The sequence below is a fragment of the Tachysurus fulvidraco genome, chromosome 8 (assembly GCF_022655615.1).
Source record: "Tachysurus fulvidraco isolate hzauxx_2018 chromosome 8, HZAU_PFXX_2.0, whole genome shotgun sequence".
Taxonomy (NCBI): domain Eukaryota; kingdom Metazoa; phylum Chordata; class Actinopteri; order Siluriformes; family Bagridae; genus Tachysurus; species Tachysurus fulvidraco.
The window spans coordinates 3,200,500-3,215,499 of NC_062525.1; the positions used below are offsets into that span (position 1 = coordinate 3,200,500).

The window sequence follows — 15,000 nt, forward strand, 5'->3', positions numbered from 1 at the left end:
TGTGAGAGAGTGTACATGTATATATGTGTGTGTGAGAGAGAGTGTACATGTGTATATGTGTGTGTGAGAGAGAGTGTACATGTATATATGTGTGTGTGAGAGAGAGTGTACATGTATATATGTGTGTGTGAGAGAGTGTACATGTATATATGTGTGTGTGAGAGAGTGTACATGTATATATGTGTGTGAGAGAGAGAGAGAGTGTACATGTATATGTGTGTGAGAGAGAGAGAGAGTGTACATGTATATGTGTGTGAGAGAGAGAGAGAGTGTACATGTATATGTGTGTGGGTGTGTGAGAGAGAGTGTACATGTATATATGTGTGGGTGTGTGTGAGAGAGTGTACATGTATATGTGTGTGTGTGAGAGAGAGTGTACATGTATATGTGTGTGTGTGAGAGAGAGAGTGTACATGTATATGTGTGTGAGAGAGAGAGTGTACATGTATATATGTGTGGGTGTGTGAGAGAGAGTGTACATGTATATATGTGTGGGTGTGTGTGAGAGAGTGTACATGTATATATGTGTGGGTGTGTGTGAGAGTGTACATGTATATGTGTGTGTGTGAGAGAGAGTGTACATGTATATATGTGTGGGTGTGTGAGAGAGAGTGTACATGTATATATGTGTGGGTGTGTGTGAGAGAGTGTACATGTATATGTGTGTGTGTGAGAGAGAGTGTACATGTATATATGTGTGTGTGTGAGAGAGAGTGTACATGTATATATGTGTGGGTGTGTGTGAGAGAGTGTACATGTATATGTGTGTGTGTGAGAGAGAGTGTACATGTATATGTGTGTGTGTGAGAGAGAGAGTGTACATGTATATATGTGTGTGTGAGAGAGAGAGTGTACATGTATATATGTGTGTGTGAGAGAGAGAGTGTACATGTATATGTGTGTGTGAGAGAGAGAGAGTGTACATGTATGTGTGTGTGTGTGAGTGTGTACATGTATATATGTGTGTGTGTGTGTGAGAGAGTGTACATGTATATATGTGTGTGTGAGAGAGAGTGTACATGTATATATGTGTGTGTGAGAGAGAGAGTGTACATGTATATGTGTGTGTGAGAGAGAGAGTGTACATGTATGTGTGTGTGTGAGAGAGAGAGTGTACATGTATATGTGTGTGTGAGAGAGAGAGTGTACATGTATATGTGTGTGTGAGAGAGAGAGTGTACATGTATATATGTGTGTGTGAGAGAGAGTGTACATGTATGTGTGTGTGTGTGTGTGAGAGAGAGTGTACATGTATATGTGTGTGTGAGAGAGAGAGTGTACATGTGTGTGAGAGAGAGTGTACATGTATGTGTGTGTGAGAGAGTGTACATGTATATATGTGTGTGTGTGAGAGAGAGTGTACATGTATATGTGTGTGTGTGTGAGAGAGAGCGAGAGAGTGTTTGTGTGTATGGGTGTATATAAATAGTGTGTGTGTCTGTGTGTGTGTGTGTGTTTTCTGTGTGTGAGTGTGTGTGTGTGTGTACGAGAGTGAGTGTGTGTTTGTATGTGTGTGCGCAAGAGTTACAATTAGTTATTTTGTCTGCTTACTTTCATCCTTTCATATTTATTTATTTATGAATAACTTACTTTGTTATTTAATGTGTTTCACTACTGAACTTTGTACCCACTGATCACAACCCAGCGCTAGTCTGTCGGAATTCGTAATGAATATAAATATTATAAACTGATTGGAGTTTATCATCAGATCAAAACTGTGATTATAATAAAATGTAGTAAAACATTACATTTGTGTCATCGTCTAAAAGCACAGATTCCTTAGTCACACAAAGAGTCACAGATCACTAGCTATTGGCTTTATTGTGTGTGTGTGTGTGTGCGCGCGCTGCAGGACCTGCTGTTTTGTTTCAGGTCAAGAGTGGGAAGAGATTTTACGCCTGCTCTGCGTGTCGAGACAGAAAATACTGCAGCTTCTTTCAGTGGGAGAGTGAAAAGGTAAAGGAACTGAATCGAATGCAATAGACACTGAATCGAATACATTTATGGCATTTAGCAGGACACCTTTATCCAGAGTGACTTACATTTTATTTCAATTCATACAACTGAGCAATTGAGGGTTAAGGGCTTTGCTCAGGGGCCCAGCAGTGGCAGATTGGTGGACCTGGGATTCGAACTCATGACCTTCCGGTCAGTAGTTAACGACTAGTCTACCACAGCTCTACAATAGACACTGAATTGAATGCAGTAGGTCCCGAATCGAATGCATTAGGTCCCGAATCGAATGCATTAGGTCCCGAATCGAATGCAGTAGGTGCAGAATCGAACGCAGTAGGCACCGAATCGAACGCAGTAGGTGCAGAATCGAACGCAGTAGGCGCAGAATCGAACGCAGTAGGCGCAGAATCGAACGCAGTAGGCACCGAATCGAACGCAGTAGGTGCAGAATCGAACGCAGTAGGTGCAGAATCGAACGCAGTAGGCGCAGAATCGAACGCAGTAGGCACCGAATCGAACGCAGTAGGCACCGAATCGAACGCAGTAGGCACCGAATCGAACGCAGTAGGCACCGAATCGAACGCAGTAGGCACCGAATCGAACGCAGTAGGCACCGAATCGAACGCAGTAGGCGCCGAATCGAACGCAGTAGGTGCAGAATCGAACGCAGTAGGTGCAGAATCGAACACAGTAGGCACCGAATCGAACGCAGTAGGCACCGAATCGAACGCAGTAGGTGCAGAATCGAACGCAGTAGGTACAGAATTAAATTTGCATGCATAAATGAGGAATTTAAGCTTCACTACGATACGACTGTAACTTTACCATTTTAGAATGTTTTGTGATAATGGATTTATTTAATATTTTTAATACTATGAGAAAATATACAAATAAAACATTTTACTCTTGATCAATTTATTAAATCCTCATGTGTTTGTTTCTTTTTTGTAACATGTTTTGCCAGAGTCTTAAACTTGTGATGTACATTTTGTTATTATTTTAAATATATATGTATATATACATGACGGCTTTTTCTGTACCTGCTTCATGAGCATATATTTCTAGAGGAACATTTAGATTTAAATTGTTATGGACCTGCTGTTGTAAACACACATCTACATGAATATGTTTCTGAAGTTCTATCTTCAGTCCGTTTACAGTTTTAATTGCAAACGTTTCAGGTATCGGAGGAGCGACTGCATGCGAGAGAGGAGCAGAACCGGTCCAAGAAGCTCTTGTTCACTCATTCACAATACTGCAGGAGGTAAACATCATCCATGTAAAAGGACCAATGAGAAACAATCACAAAAAAAAACATTCGACATTTCGTCGTGTGTGAGAGGATATAAGAGCAGGGTGTAAAAGTTTTCACTCCTCCGGCAGGTTCAGGGAGTTCGTTTCCCTGCCGCTGGATCAGAGGAGGTTCTGTGTGGACTGTCAGCTCCTGCTCCTTCCTGACGAATGGAGCGCTCACGCCTCGCACCGGGCGCTTCCTGACGACATCACTGTGGCTCGTCTGAGAAGGCCCAGTCTTCTGCTGCGTGCTCTGGAGAATAAGAAGAGCAATGCGCAGTACCTGTTTGCTGACCGCAGCTGCCACTTCCTCCTGGATGTGCTCTCTGGATTAGGATACCGGAAGGTTCTTTGCGTAGGGACGCCGAGGTGAGTGTTAAAAAATATCGTAGCCGGGTATATATAAAACACCATGTACAGTAGTTAGCGGGCTAGTTAAGCGATTATTCGACAGACGTTCGCTCTGCATTACAGAGTCAATGAGTACCCGGGTTGCCAGTTCAGGCTTTATTACTTTTGATCTGGACATGATCAGCACAGTACTGATGGATACTGCAGTAATATAGATGTATATTAAGATAGTCTGGAGCCACCTGGAAATGGTTTAAACCAGGACTGGATTAGAAATCAGGAAAACAAGCTTTAACGAACAAACTTAATTTACAAGATAAAACACTAAAAACTTACTCACAAACCTGCAAACTGTGAATCTACAAACTAACTAAGAATTGGTTAGCGATTCAGGGTTTCCGCAGAAAATTTGTTCCTTAAGGCGGTACGGGCGGGCGGGGCCCGGTGTGGGCGGGCGGGGCCCGGTGTGGGCGGGGCTTCTTTGTGAGAGAGACCACAGACACTACTACATTTAACAATTATTAAAAACAGGCACGTGCAGTCTAGCTAGCAGGTGAAGAACTCGAACAACAAAATCACAGCTAACTTACTTTAAATTTGCAAGAACTACAGATTAATACATTAAAATGCTTAAATAAACCCAAAACATACGTCCACTTACAGTTCTCACGGACACGCCTTTTATTAACTGGCTATTTATCCTAAAGACAGTGACGGACCACGTCTTTCTCTCATTTCGGCCGTGTGGCGCGCACGCGCGTGCGTCCTCGCTATTCTCCGAGATGCACTCGACGGCCTTTTGTGCAGCGGAATTTTTTTTTTTTGACGACCTAGTTAAGGCGGTACGGTGTCCCAGCTTAGGCAAAGTGCTGCGGGCAACCCTGTGATTGACAGGTCAGAGAGACGGTATGCCCCGCCCACCCAGACAGCATGGCCGGTTCTGACTCTCGGTTTCTTCCCTGTCGTCATTTACGATTCTTTTAGTATCTAAAGCTCTTAATAACTATTTCCCAAGTTAGCCTGCTGTGTCGTGGAGTCTAACTTTCTCACTTCCTGACAGATTACACGAGCTGATTAAGATCCGGAGCACCGAGGACAAGACTCGTGCCATGAAGAGTTTATTACTGGACATTGATTTCAGGTGAGGGGAACATTACATGATGTGTTATTTATTTTTATTATTATTATTATTATTATTACTCACCTGATCAAGCCAACAAGATGACTTTTGACCTCAAATAGAAAAAAAAATTGTGATTTTACACGTTAAAGGTTAAGTTTACAGAACAAACAGTAAAAGGTGCAGGACGAGGACGAGCTGCAGAGCCGCAGTGCGTTAGAGCCCGAGGTCACAGATCTCCATATGATCCGGAACAGGCGGTCGATCTCTAGCGTTAAAAAAGCGAAAGGCAGGAAACACGGGCTCGGTGAACTGGTGATGTGCCCTGTCGAACACGCTCATGCAGCTGGTTGAGAAATCCTGCAGCATCTTCATAGCGTCTGCGTCATAGAACGCCACTTGTCCCTTGGCGAAGTTCAGGAACACGCCCACTCTGTCTGGCGCGCGACCGGACAGAGCCACGTGTCGGTCGTTGTGCCAAACCGACATACGCCCGTCCCGAAACTCCAGACTCCACGACAGTCTGTTCCTGCCCAGTTTTGTGCTTTTGTCCCGCCCTTTCCTGTTCAGACTGCCGTATGCCACGCCCACGGCCCAGGAAGGGCAGCAGTGAACGTCCACTTCCCAGTAGCGCTGTCCCGAGCTTACGGCGGGCGAGCCCAGGGCGCAGCAGGTCTGATCGAACTGCAGAGGGGGAGGAGGAGCCGAGCCGTCGTCAGGAGAGATGTATAAGCCCCGCCCATTGGAAGTCACCTTGATCTGTCTGTGGCTGGCTGCCCTGTCAATCACCACCTGAGTGGAGTCTGGCAAGAAAATACGGAATAGGCTTCAGACAACACGGGGCGTTATGGAGACGTGTGGTAATAGATTTAGTGGTGCATTGTGGGATATCAGGAGTGTATCGGTCAATGAAACGATATTAGAACTAAGAAAATTCATCAACACGTTCTGACCAATCAGAATCCAGTACGTCGAACCTCACTAAAATCTGTTATTCGCATCACCCATGTATGAGTTCACGAGTCGGCGATAATCGCCTGCAGCTCTTAAAAAAAAAAAAAATCGTTTACCCAGCAGCAGGCTCTTCTTCTGTAGTTGGACCTGCAGATCTTTTGAGATCTTCCCCAAAACCTTCATGAGCTTCTGGAACCTTTCACCGTTCAGCCTGATGGCCAGCTCGGCTGCGTCCTGCTTCTTGTGGCAGCTACGCAAAAGTTTACACGGATGAAATCTCAAGCCGATCGTTTATCAACGTCGGTTATTTTAACCCGGAGTCGGGAACGACGATGGAGGCGATTTACCTGAAATCTTCACGAGAGACCTAAAATCAGGACGGAAGATAAAATTACAGGCTTATAGTTCTGGCTTTGTGAGGAAATGATGAAGGTGTTTGATGAGTACCTGCTGCTGCTCAGCTCCTGTCTGCTGCAGCGTCCTGACGGCGCCGATCCGCTTGCGCACCAGTTTCAGGTGCTGGTTCCAGTCGTTTAGAAGACGCGTCATTCTGCTGCTGTTCTCCCGGTATTCTAGTTCCAGCGAACCCAGTACGGCCTGTTCGTCCTTCTCCAGGGCCAGACGCATGGCCTCGAATCGCTCGCGTACTTGCTGCTCCATCGTCTCCGCGCTCGTCTTCACCCGGAGAACAGAGACAGGGGGGAGAGAGACGGAGTGTCACGGTATCGGAAAACAGTTACATTCAATCTAGTTATGAAATGAATTATGAGCCGATTCCGTACGTTACAGACCGCACGGCTCGTCGCTTACCGCCAGGTTGCTTTGGCGCTTTTTCAGAGACGCCATATGAGCTTCCGCGCTCTTGCTCTCCTTCTCCAGCTCCTCCAGCCAGCAGGACAGCTGTTCCTGATGTTCATACAAACAAACGCCCTTATGACATACCCACGTGTGCCGTATCGCTTTAACCCGACTATCATCAACACAACGAAGACAAACCTGTGAAGGATTGAGCGAGTCGGCGTCTGGTTTCCGTCGTGTTTTTGGAGAACAGGGATAAGGCTGCGTGACCGACGCCAGGCGGAGCGAGTCGGCCAGCGGCGGCTGCGGCTCGCGCTCTTCCTCTGCCATTTCTGCCGACTAGAAAACATTCAGAACCACAGAGAAGAAATCCTCATCGTCATTTCTCCACTTGTAGCATGTGGTTACAGTGGAGCTCAGAGCGGTCGTCATGGTGTCCTGAACATGTCTGCATTATTACAGTTTAATCCGTTCCTTCCTCCTGGGTGCGACACGTCGGGACACGTCTGAAGCGCTGCAGGTATTTAGGACGGAACTTTACTCCGAGCGTCCGAGTTAGACGGGAGCGCTGCGTTCTAGACTGGAATGGACCCGTTTCATTTTACTGTTATTCGAATAATACAGAATTTTGCGTTCTAGACGGTGGAGATACGTTTGGGTAGCGATGGTCTGGAATAGCGAAGGGGAAAAAAGCGATCGCTTCACTTCTAGAAGTGAATAAAACCTCTTCTGTTTCATTTCTTTCTATACAACAAACCCATAACGATTGTCATTTTATTCTAGAATGATTTAGTCCGAGTGAGTCAGTAGTGCTGTAGAACACGATAAAGCTGTACAGCTCTGGGTCGGCTTTAAAGCTGGTCTGAGGCTCTGTGTCAGTGACGAACAGTAATTACGTCGTTTACCTTCAAAATCTCCTCCACAGATTGTTCTGTTCTGTTCTGGTCTGTTCTGTTCTGTTCTGTTCTGGTCTGTTCTGTTTGGTTCTGGTCTGTTCTGTTCTGTTCTGGTCTGTTCTGTTCTGGTCTGGTCTGGTGTCGATCTAGAAATAAATACAACAGTGTCTGAAAATGGCAGTAAATAAATCAGTCTAAGAAAATAAAATGACAAAAGATACTTACAGTAACGTGTGGGACTGAAGGATTGTTCTTGTTTGCTCTCTCTCTCTCTCTTGCTCTCTGTGTCTCTCTCTTTCTTTTTCTCTCTCTGCCTCTCTCTTTTGCTCTGTCTCTGTCTTTCTCTCTCTCTACCTCTTTTTCTCTCTCTCTCTCTGCATCTCTCTGTCTTTCTCTCTGTCTCGCTCGCTCGGTCTCTCTGTCTGTCTGTCTCTCTCTGTGTTCTTCTCTGGTATGTGCAAAAGCAGCTGTAAAAGTTTTAATAAGGACATAACAAGTCAAAGCCTGTGTGTGTGTGTGTGTGTGTGTGTGTGCGTGTGTGTGTGTGTGTGTGTGCGCACATGTAGGTGCATGCAAAATGCCATAAAGTAAAGTAAGAATAAAATCTAACATTCTGGTGTTTTCCTCCTGTAGATATTCCCAGTTTTATCCCCAGGAGGAGTTTTGTCACTACAACATGTTTAATCATCACTTCTTTGACGGAAAAGTAAAACATTCTGCAAATCATCTTGTGTTTTATAAATAAATCAGTCAGTACATACAAGCACATGCTATTACACTGATACTTGTTCAATGTCCTGTCTACAGGAAGCAGTTGAAGTTTTCCTGGACTTCCTGACAGAGAGAGATGGTAATAAAGTGGTGATGGTCACAGATCCACCTTTCGGAGGTCTGGTGAAGCTTCTAGGCCACACGTTCTCCAACATCTCACACACGTGGAGGCGGCTACAGGGAAACGGTGTGTATGTAGATGTGTGTGTAGACAAGTGTGTGTGTGTGTGTAAGGCACAAGTGTGTGTGTGTGTGTGTGTGTGTGTGTGTGTAAGGCACAAGTGTGTGTGTGTGTGTGTGTGTGTGTAAGGCACAAGTGTGTGTGTGTGTGTGTGTGTAAGGCACAAGTGTGTGTGTGTGTGTGTGTGTGTGTGTGTGTGTGTGTGTGTGTGTGTGTGTAAGGCACAAGTGTGTGTGTGTGTGTAAGGCACAAGTGTGTGTGTGTGTGTGTGTGTGTAAGGCACAAGTGTGTGTGTGTGTGTGTGTGTGTGTGTGTGTGTGTGTGTAAGGCACAAGTGTGTGTGTGTGTGTGTAAGGCACAAGTGTGTGTGTGTAAGGCACAAGTGTGTGTGTGTAAGGCACAAGTGTGTGTGTGTAAGGCACAAGTGTGTGTGTGTGTGTGTGTGTAAGGCACAAGTGTGTGTGTGTGTGTGTGTGTGTAAGGCACAAGTGTGTGTGTGTGTGTAAGGCACAAGTGTGTGTGTGTGTGTGTGTGTGTGTGTGTGTGTGTGTGTGTAAGGCACAAGTGTGTAAGGCACAAGTGTGTGTGTGTGTGTGTAAGGCACAAGTGTGTGTAAGGATGGTGCATAAATTGCACACCCATGACGGTTTCTGAGTGTGTATAGTGTTATTAAATCATATTAATAATGGGTGTACAAACTTTTGCACCCATCATTTTACACACACAAAAATACGCCGTTCTCCCCCTCAGACAGCGGAGGGTCCCCCCAGATGCCCATGATCTGGATATTTCCCTACTTCTTTGAACCGAGGATCCTCGACTGTTTCCCTGCCTTCACTATGTTGGATTACCAGGTAACAGATTCTGTGTAAAGGATCAAAAATAAAAGCAACTACTTTATTATTATTGGTGCTTGCAAAGCAACATTCTTGTTATCTTACATACTGAGATATTCTTCTTCCGGACAAAATTTCGGTGCATAACTTGTCCCACAGCTTTTGTCCTAGACCCATGAATGAGGTGTCAGATCGACCGGCTCGTTGAGGAGAGGTGTGCTATGACTTTTATAAGCGATTCGACCAACGATGTTCGCACAGCGGATGAAAAAGCAGCCAAAAAAGTCCCATAGAAATGAATGGGGAATTCCTAAAATTCCTTTAAGCTCTCCCACACACAGCGTGCGCAGAGCTCAGGCACGGCTTCTCTTCTGTGTTCTCCTAGTGACTGTAGATGTAAAGGAGACTCTCAATACATGTAACTATCAACTCCACACTATCAGTCCAATGATTCCAAAAGTATTGGCCCCCAGCCCGATGAGGGGAACCGACGTCACGTGTAGCCCCGCCCCCAAAATAAGCGAAATCAAAAAGTTAGCACAACATGGACATGTCGTATATCAAAACACTCAGCACGATGAGGTGAACTTGCCACGTGCAGGCACCATTCATATTTTCTTTAGGAAATGTACATTCTAGTTATTATTATTATAGACTAGAGATGGATGGAATCACAACATGTGTTCAGTCAAATCCCTCTGAAGTTCATGTGCGTGAACACGACTACAGCTCTCATGAAGTCTTTACAACATGAAGTTTTAAACAAGGTGCAAAATAGAGAGAGAGGTTGAGAGAGAGAAAAAGATTGAGAGAGATTGAGAGAGAGAGAGAGAGAGAGAAAGGGGGAGATAGAAAGAAAGTGAGGGATAGAAAGAAAGAAAAAGAAATATAGAGAGCGAGAGAGAGAAAGATTGAGGGAGAGAGAGATTGAGAGAGAAAGAAAGGGGGAGAGAGAAAGAAAGGGGGAGAGAGAGAGGCATAGAAAGAAAGATGGAGAGAGAGAAAGCATGAGAGAAAAGAAGCGGAAAAGAAGGAGGGAGAGAGAAGGAAAGAAAGAAAGAACCCGGGAGAGAGAGTGTGTTACTGCTACAGTGTGTCCAGCTGTAGCAGTAACACACACACTGTCCCTGCGTGTGTCCAGCTGTAGCAGTAACACACACACTGTCCCTGCGTGTGTCCAGCTGTAGCAGTAACACACACACACTGTCCCTGCCAGTGTCCAGCTGTAGCAGTAACACACACACACTGTCCCTGCCAGTGTCCAGCTGTAGCAGTAACACACACACACTGTCCCTGCCAGTGTACAGCTGTAGCAGTAACACACACACACACTGTCCCTGCGTGTGTCCAGCTGTAGCAGTAACACACACACACTGTCCCTGCCAGTGTCCAGCTGTAGCAGTAACACACACACACACTGTCCCTGCGTGTGTCCAGCTGTAGCAGTAACACACACACACTGTCCCTGCTTGTGTCCAGCTGTAGCAGTAACACACACACACTGTCCCTGCCAGTGTACAGCTGTAGCAGTAACACACACACACACTGTCCCTGCGTGTGTCCAGCTGTAGCAGTAACACACACACACTGTCCCTGCCAGTGTCCAGCTGTAGCAGTAACACACACACACTGTCCCTGCCAGTGTACAGCTGTAGCAGTAACACACACACACTGTCCCTGCCAGTGTCCAGCTGTAGCAGTAACACACACACACACTGTCCCTGCCAGTGTACAGCTGTAGCAGTAACACACACACACACTGTCCCTGCGTGTGTCCAGCTGTAGCAGTAACACACACACACACACTGTCCCTGCGTGTGTCCAGCTGTAGCAGTAACACACACACACTGTCCCTGCTTGTGTCCAGCTGTAGCAGTAACACACACACTGTCCCTGCTTGTGTCCAGCTGTAGCGGTAACACACACACACTGTCCCTGCTTGTGTCCAGCTGTAGCAGTAACACACACTGTCCCTGCGTGTGTCCAGCTGTAGCAGTAACACACACACACTGTCCCTGCAGGTGGACTACGATAACCATCCTCTGTACAAACATGGGACGACGGGCCGTAAGCAGTCCCCGGTGCGACTGTTCACTAACCTCAGTCCCAGAGACGTGGTCCTGCCGGAGGAGGAAGGCTACCGGTGACACAGCACTCACTGAGCACACACACCGAACACACACACACCAAACACACACTGAGCACACACACTGAGCACACACACCGAACACACACACACCAAACACACACTGAGCACACACACTGAGCACACACACCGAACACACACACACCAAACACACACTGAGCACACACACCGAACACACACACCAAACACACACTGAGCACGCTCCACACCTCCACTCTTAACTAGTCTCTATAATACATTAGAGTCACAATGAATGTTAAATGTTCAGCTGTTTCTGTTCACGTCCTCAGCTTCTGCAGCGTCTGTGAGCGATACGTCTCAGCAGAGAACCGACACTGTCACGTCTGTAACGCCTGCACCTCAAAGGTACGCCGAAGGAAAGGAAAAGTTCTGTTATGGACATTGTCCCTAAAAACACAACACAAACCTGAGCGTGTTGATTTTCCCCCAGAACGGAAGACCGTGGAGACATTGTGCTGAATGTGGACGCTGTGTGAAGCCGTGTAAGTGTCACGTCTCCCGTCCTGTAAACCATCCAATCTATTTTATTTTAGATGTATACTTCCCCAAAAGTCTGTCCATCCTTCCTTCTTTCCATCCTTCTTTTCCTTGCATCTATCCTTTCTTCCTTTCCGTATTTTCTTCCTTTTTCTTTTTTTCCTTCCTTCCATCCATCCTTTCCACCTCCCTTTCCTTTTTTCTTTCATCTTTTACTTCCTTTCTTTTTTTCCCATCCATCCTTTCCACCTCCCTTTTCTCCCCCCTTCCTTTCTTCCTTCATTTCTTTCCATTCATTTCTTCCTTCCTTTTTTCCTGTCCATCCATCCATCCTTTTTTCTCCATCTTTCCTTCCATCCTTTCCACCTCCCTTTTCTTTTTTCCCCATTTCCTTTCTCTTTCCATTCATCTTTTACTTCCTTTCTTTTTTCCCATCCATCCATCTTTTTTCCATATGTCCGTCCATCCATTCTTTTTCCCCCATGTCCATCCATCCATCCATCCTTTTTTCCTATATGTCCATCCATCCTTTCCACCTCCCTTTCCTTTTCCCTCTTCCTTTCTTCCTTCATTTCTTTCCATTCATCATTTCTTCCTTCCTTTTTCCCCCCATCCCCCCTCCCTGACTTATTCACACTAAACGTTTATACGTAAGCTCTGTGCACGTCTTCAGTGTCCGATCGTCGTGCACACGGTTCTCCATACAGCCGTATTCTCATAACCGCCCCTTTAACATCCCTGTAACCCCTCAGCATGGCGTCACTGTTCCCCCTGCGGACGCTGCGTCCTTCCGGATCACCGCTGCGGACAAACGGGCTGCTACAACTGCGGCGATCCTGGACACAAACACAAAGCCTGTCCTCTCAAACACAGGAAAACGTGAGCAACACAAACACACACCGTACAGATCTCACGTAGCCTCCTCTCCATGTGTATTATATCGTGTACATTCAGGCGACAAACCCGACCTGATCCTCGTGTCGTCTCTTATCCCAGCGTACAGAGCCTTAAAGGGGAGTTCAAACACGACAGCAACGAGCGCACGGCTAAAAAAAGGAAAACCAAGAACGCACACAGGAAGAAGAAGAAACGGTCACATGACTCACCTGTGCTCTGATGCGTCCGGCGTGGACGACTGAACATTATAACGACATGTGGAGAGTAAAATGTACTGCGCCTTAATAAACTACACCCTTTTACACTGTCAAGAGTCTGTTGGTTGTCGTCTCCGCGATCATTAAGGTCGTGCGGTCAAATCCCACGGTTACGTCCGAGGCAGCGCTAATTAAAATACGAGGTGTAACACGGTTTGTAAATAAATCCGTACTGACGCGTCTCAGGGATTTGTGCTGCTTTCTCGACGCTAGCGACAAAGTCCGACGCGTTAACAGTCACGGAAACCAACACTGAGCTCGCTACGATCTCAGCCACCAGTTCCTTCTGTTTCCAGAGTGACGTCTAATCAAGACGACAGCGATTTCATGTACAGAGATTTCAGGATTAATTCTATAATGTAGTCAATACAAGTTTATTTGTATAGCGCTTTTTACAACAGACATCGTCTCAAAGCAGCTTTACAGAACATAAACATAGAGCAGAAGGTAAACATGAGGAATAATAAAATAACGAATAATAAATCTGACCGAGCAAACGCACGCACACGTCCCCCCCCCCCTCAGTTAGCACGTCGTACGTTCCGAGGTGATTAAATTATTTTATTCATATTATAAACTCACCACAAAGGCAGCGTTATTCTACAGAGAGAAAGCTCTAAAAAACACCAAGATGGTCATTAAACAAGTTTATCACAGACGATGTGGACCGAAGCAACAGAAATACAGAAGCGTTAAAATGATTATTAAAGTTACAGAAAAAGTTGGAAAATTAAAAACAGGTGAACAGAAAATAAAATGTAACTTAAAGGTGCGGTCTCTGTCGTTTGAGAAACGCTTCAGAAAACCGAGTCGGGACGACAAACATAACAAAAACAAAACTAACGTGTAGCCAATGAGCAGAAAGGGGCGGGGCTTGTCGATATGGGGCGGAGAGAGTGTTCAGTGCGCATGTGTGACGTTAGCAGAAAGCGGTTTTAACATCGACATGGAGGATAAAAACAAAGAAAGAAAGAGAAGAAAGACTTACGATAAGGACAAGAAGTAGGACGTGTTAATATAGGATCAGCTTTCCAGCGCTGGAGAGAACTGAAGGAGCAGGAAGTTGGCCACATATTCACAGGTTGGAGTTTCCCGAGTCAATAACTCCTGAGCTAAACGCTGTTACTACACAAATAACACCTCTTTTCTATCGTAGTAATGTAGAGAGGCAGCTACAACCGTGTTTTGTGTAGTAACAGCGTTTAGCTCAGGAGTTATCGACTCGGGAAACTCCGACCTGTGAATATGTGGCCGACTTTACTTAAGACGCCGAGGCGCTTTTTTCCTTCTCGATAGGTGAGTAACGTTGGTTTTGCTTTGTTACACAGAACTAATATATGCCTTTGTCCTTTACATCATTATGCTTGTGTGGCATTTTTGCTTGTTTGTTTATCTACAATCGTATTGTTCTTCCCTTCAGCTATGATAAAGACACGTTTCTTTCCGTTAGTCGCCTGGGTTACGTATGTATGTGTGGGCGGAGCTATCGATACAGGGGTGGGACCCGTTTGGGTTAGGGGGCGTGTTTGTTTTGGTGATTGTGTCAACATTGGCATTCAAACAACGGAGACCCCACCTTTAATAAAAAACAACAACTCTATCAGCTGTTTTAGCTAAATTTACAATGAATCAGTGGCAGTCGAGTTGTTTAGACATTTAATGGATGATAAATACAGTCAGTGTTTTACAGAAAACGTCTCCACAAATTTCGAACCCGTTTTAATACTTTTACACGTATCGTGTAATTAATAGACCTGGATTAAGTGAAAATACCCGTCAGAAGGTTAATAAAATACAAGTTATAATCTTCATTAAAATGTGCAAATATGACTGAGTTCTTCCAGTTTCTTATTCTGCTGATAATAAGAACATTTAACTTTTGTCCAAGTTCTGAATGTTTTTGGGTTTTTTTTCTTTTTTTTAAAAAGTCTGTGTTAATTGCACGTTACCTCGGTGATTAGACCATGATCTAAGCCCTTACACACACACACACACACACACATTTCATCCGTCTCCCCATCCCCCACTGCGCAGAGTCTTTAATTC

General features: G+C 45.4%; 3 protein-coding genes across 4 annotated transcripts in view; 1 reads left to right on the top strand and 2 right to left on the bottom strand.

Moving 5' to 3' along the window:
- zcchc4 (zinc finger, CCHC domain containing 4) overlaps positions 1 to 13,008 on the top strand; it is a 15,660-nt gene extending 2,652 nt beyond the window's left edge. The window contains exons 2-13 of the mRNA XM_027165325.2: positions 1,853 to 1,956; positions 3,138 to 3,220; positions 3,340 to 3,618; positions 4,661 to 4,741; positions 8,002 to 8,074; positions 8,176 to 8,326; positions 9,071 to 9,174; positions 11,178 to 11,299; positions 11,593 to 11,668; positions 11,754 to 11,805; positions 12,553 to 12,679; positions 12,797 to 13,008. Coding sequence (XP_027021126.2) covers positions 1,853 to 1,956; positions 3,138 to 3,220; positions 3,340 to 3,618; positions 4,661 to 4,741; positions 8,002 to 8,074; positions 8,176 to 8,326; positions 9,071 to 9,174; positions 11,178 to 11,299; positions 11,593 to 11,668; positions 11,754 to 11,805; positions 12,553 to 12,679; positions 12,797 to 12,917 — 1,373 coding nt within the window. The 3' untranslated portion in view covers positions 12,918 to 13,008. The remainder of the gene's footprint in view (positions 1 to 1,852; positions 1,957 to 3,137; positions 3,221 to 3,339; positions 3,619 to 4,660; positions 4,742 to 8,001; positions 8,075 to 8,175; positions 8,327 to 9,070; positions 9,175 to 11,177; positions 11,300 to 11,592; positions 11,669 to 11,753; positions 11,806 to 12,552; positions 12,680 to 12,796) is intronic.
- si:dkey-219e21.4 (zinc finger CCCH domain-containing protein 13) lies at positions 4,756 to 7,995 on the bottom strand. Of its 2 annotated transcripts, XM_047817759.1 has the most exons (7): positions 7,594 to 7,995; positions 6,671 to 6,811; positions 6,485 to 6,580; positions 6,122 to 6,349; positions 6,022 to 6,041; positions 5,791 to 5,924; positions 4,756 to 5,523 (listed from the first exon to the last, which is right to left on the bottom strand). In XM_047817759.1, the coding sequence occupies exons 1-7, from the start codon at positions 7,978 to 7,980 to the stop codon at positions 4,937 to 4,939; spliced, it is 1,593 nt and encodes a 530-aa protein (XP_047673715.1). In that variant the 5' UTR covers positions 7,981 to 7,995; the 3' UTR covers positions 4,756 to 4,936. The 2 variants fall into 2 exon arrangements, with proteins under 2 accessions (XP_047673715.1, XP_027021127.2); XM_027165326.2 differs by having other exon boundaries at positions 4,760 to 5,523; positions 6,671 to 7,710.
- A 1,588-nt stretch (positions 13,009 to 14,596) lies between the features above and the next one.
- Positions 14,597 to 15,000, bottom strand: part of mfsd8 (major facilitator superfamily domain containing 8) — a 10,321-nt gene continuing 9,917 nt past the window's right edge. The window contains exon 12 of the mRNA XM_027165339.2: positions 14,597 to 15,000. This exon is cut by the window's right edge and continues 235 nt beyond it. The gene's annotated coding sequence lies outside the window, so the exon portion shown is untranslated.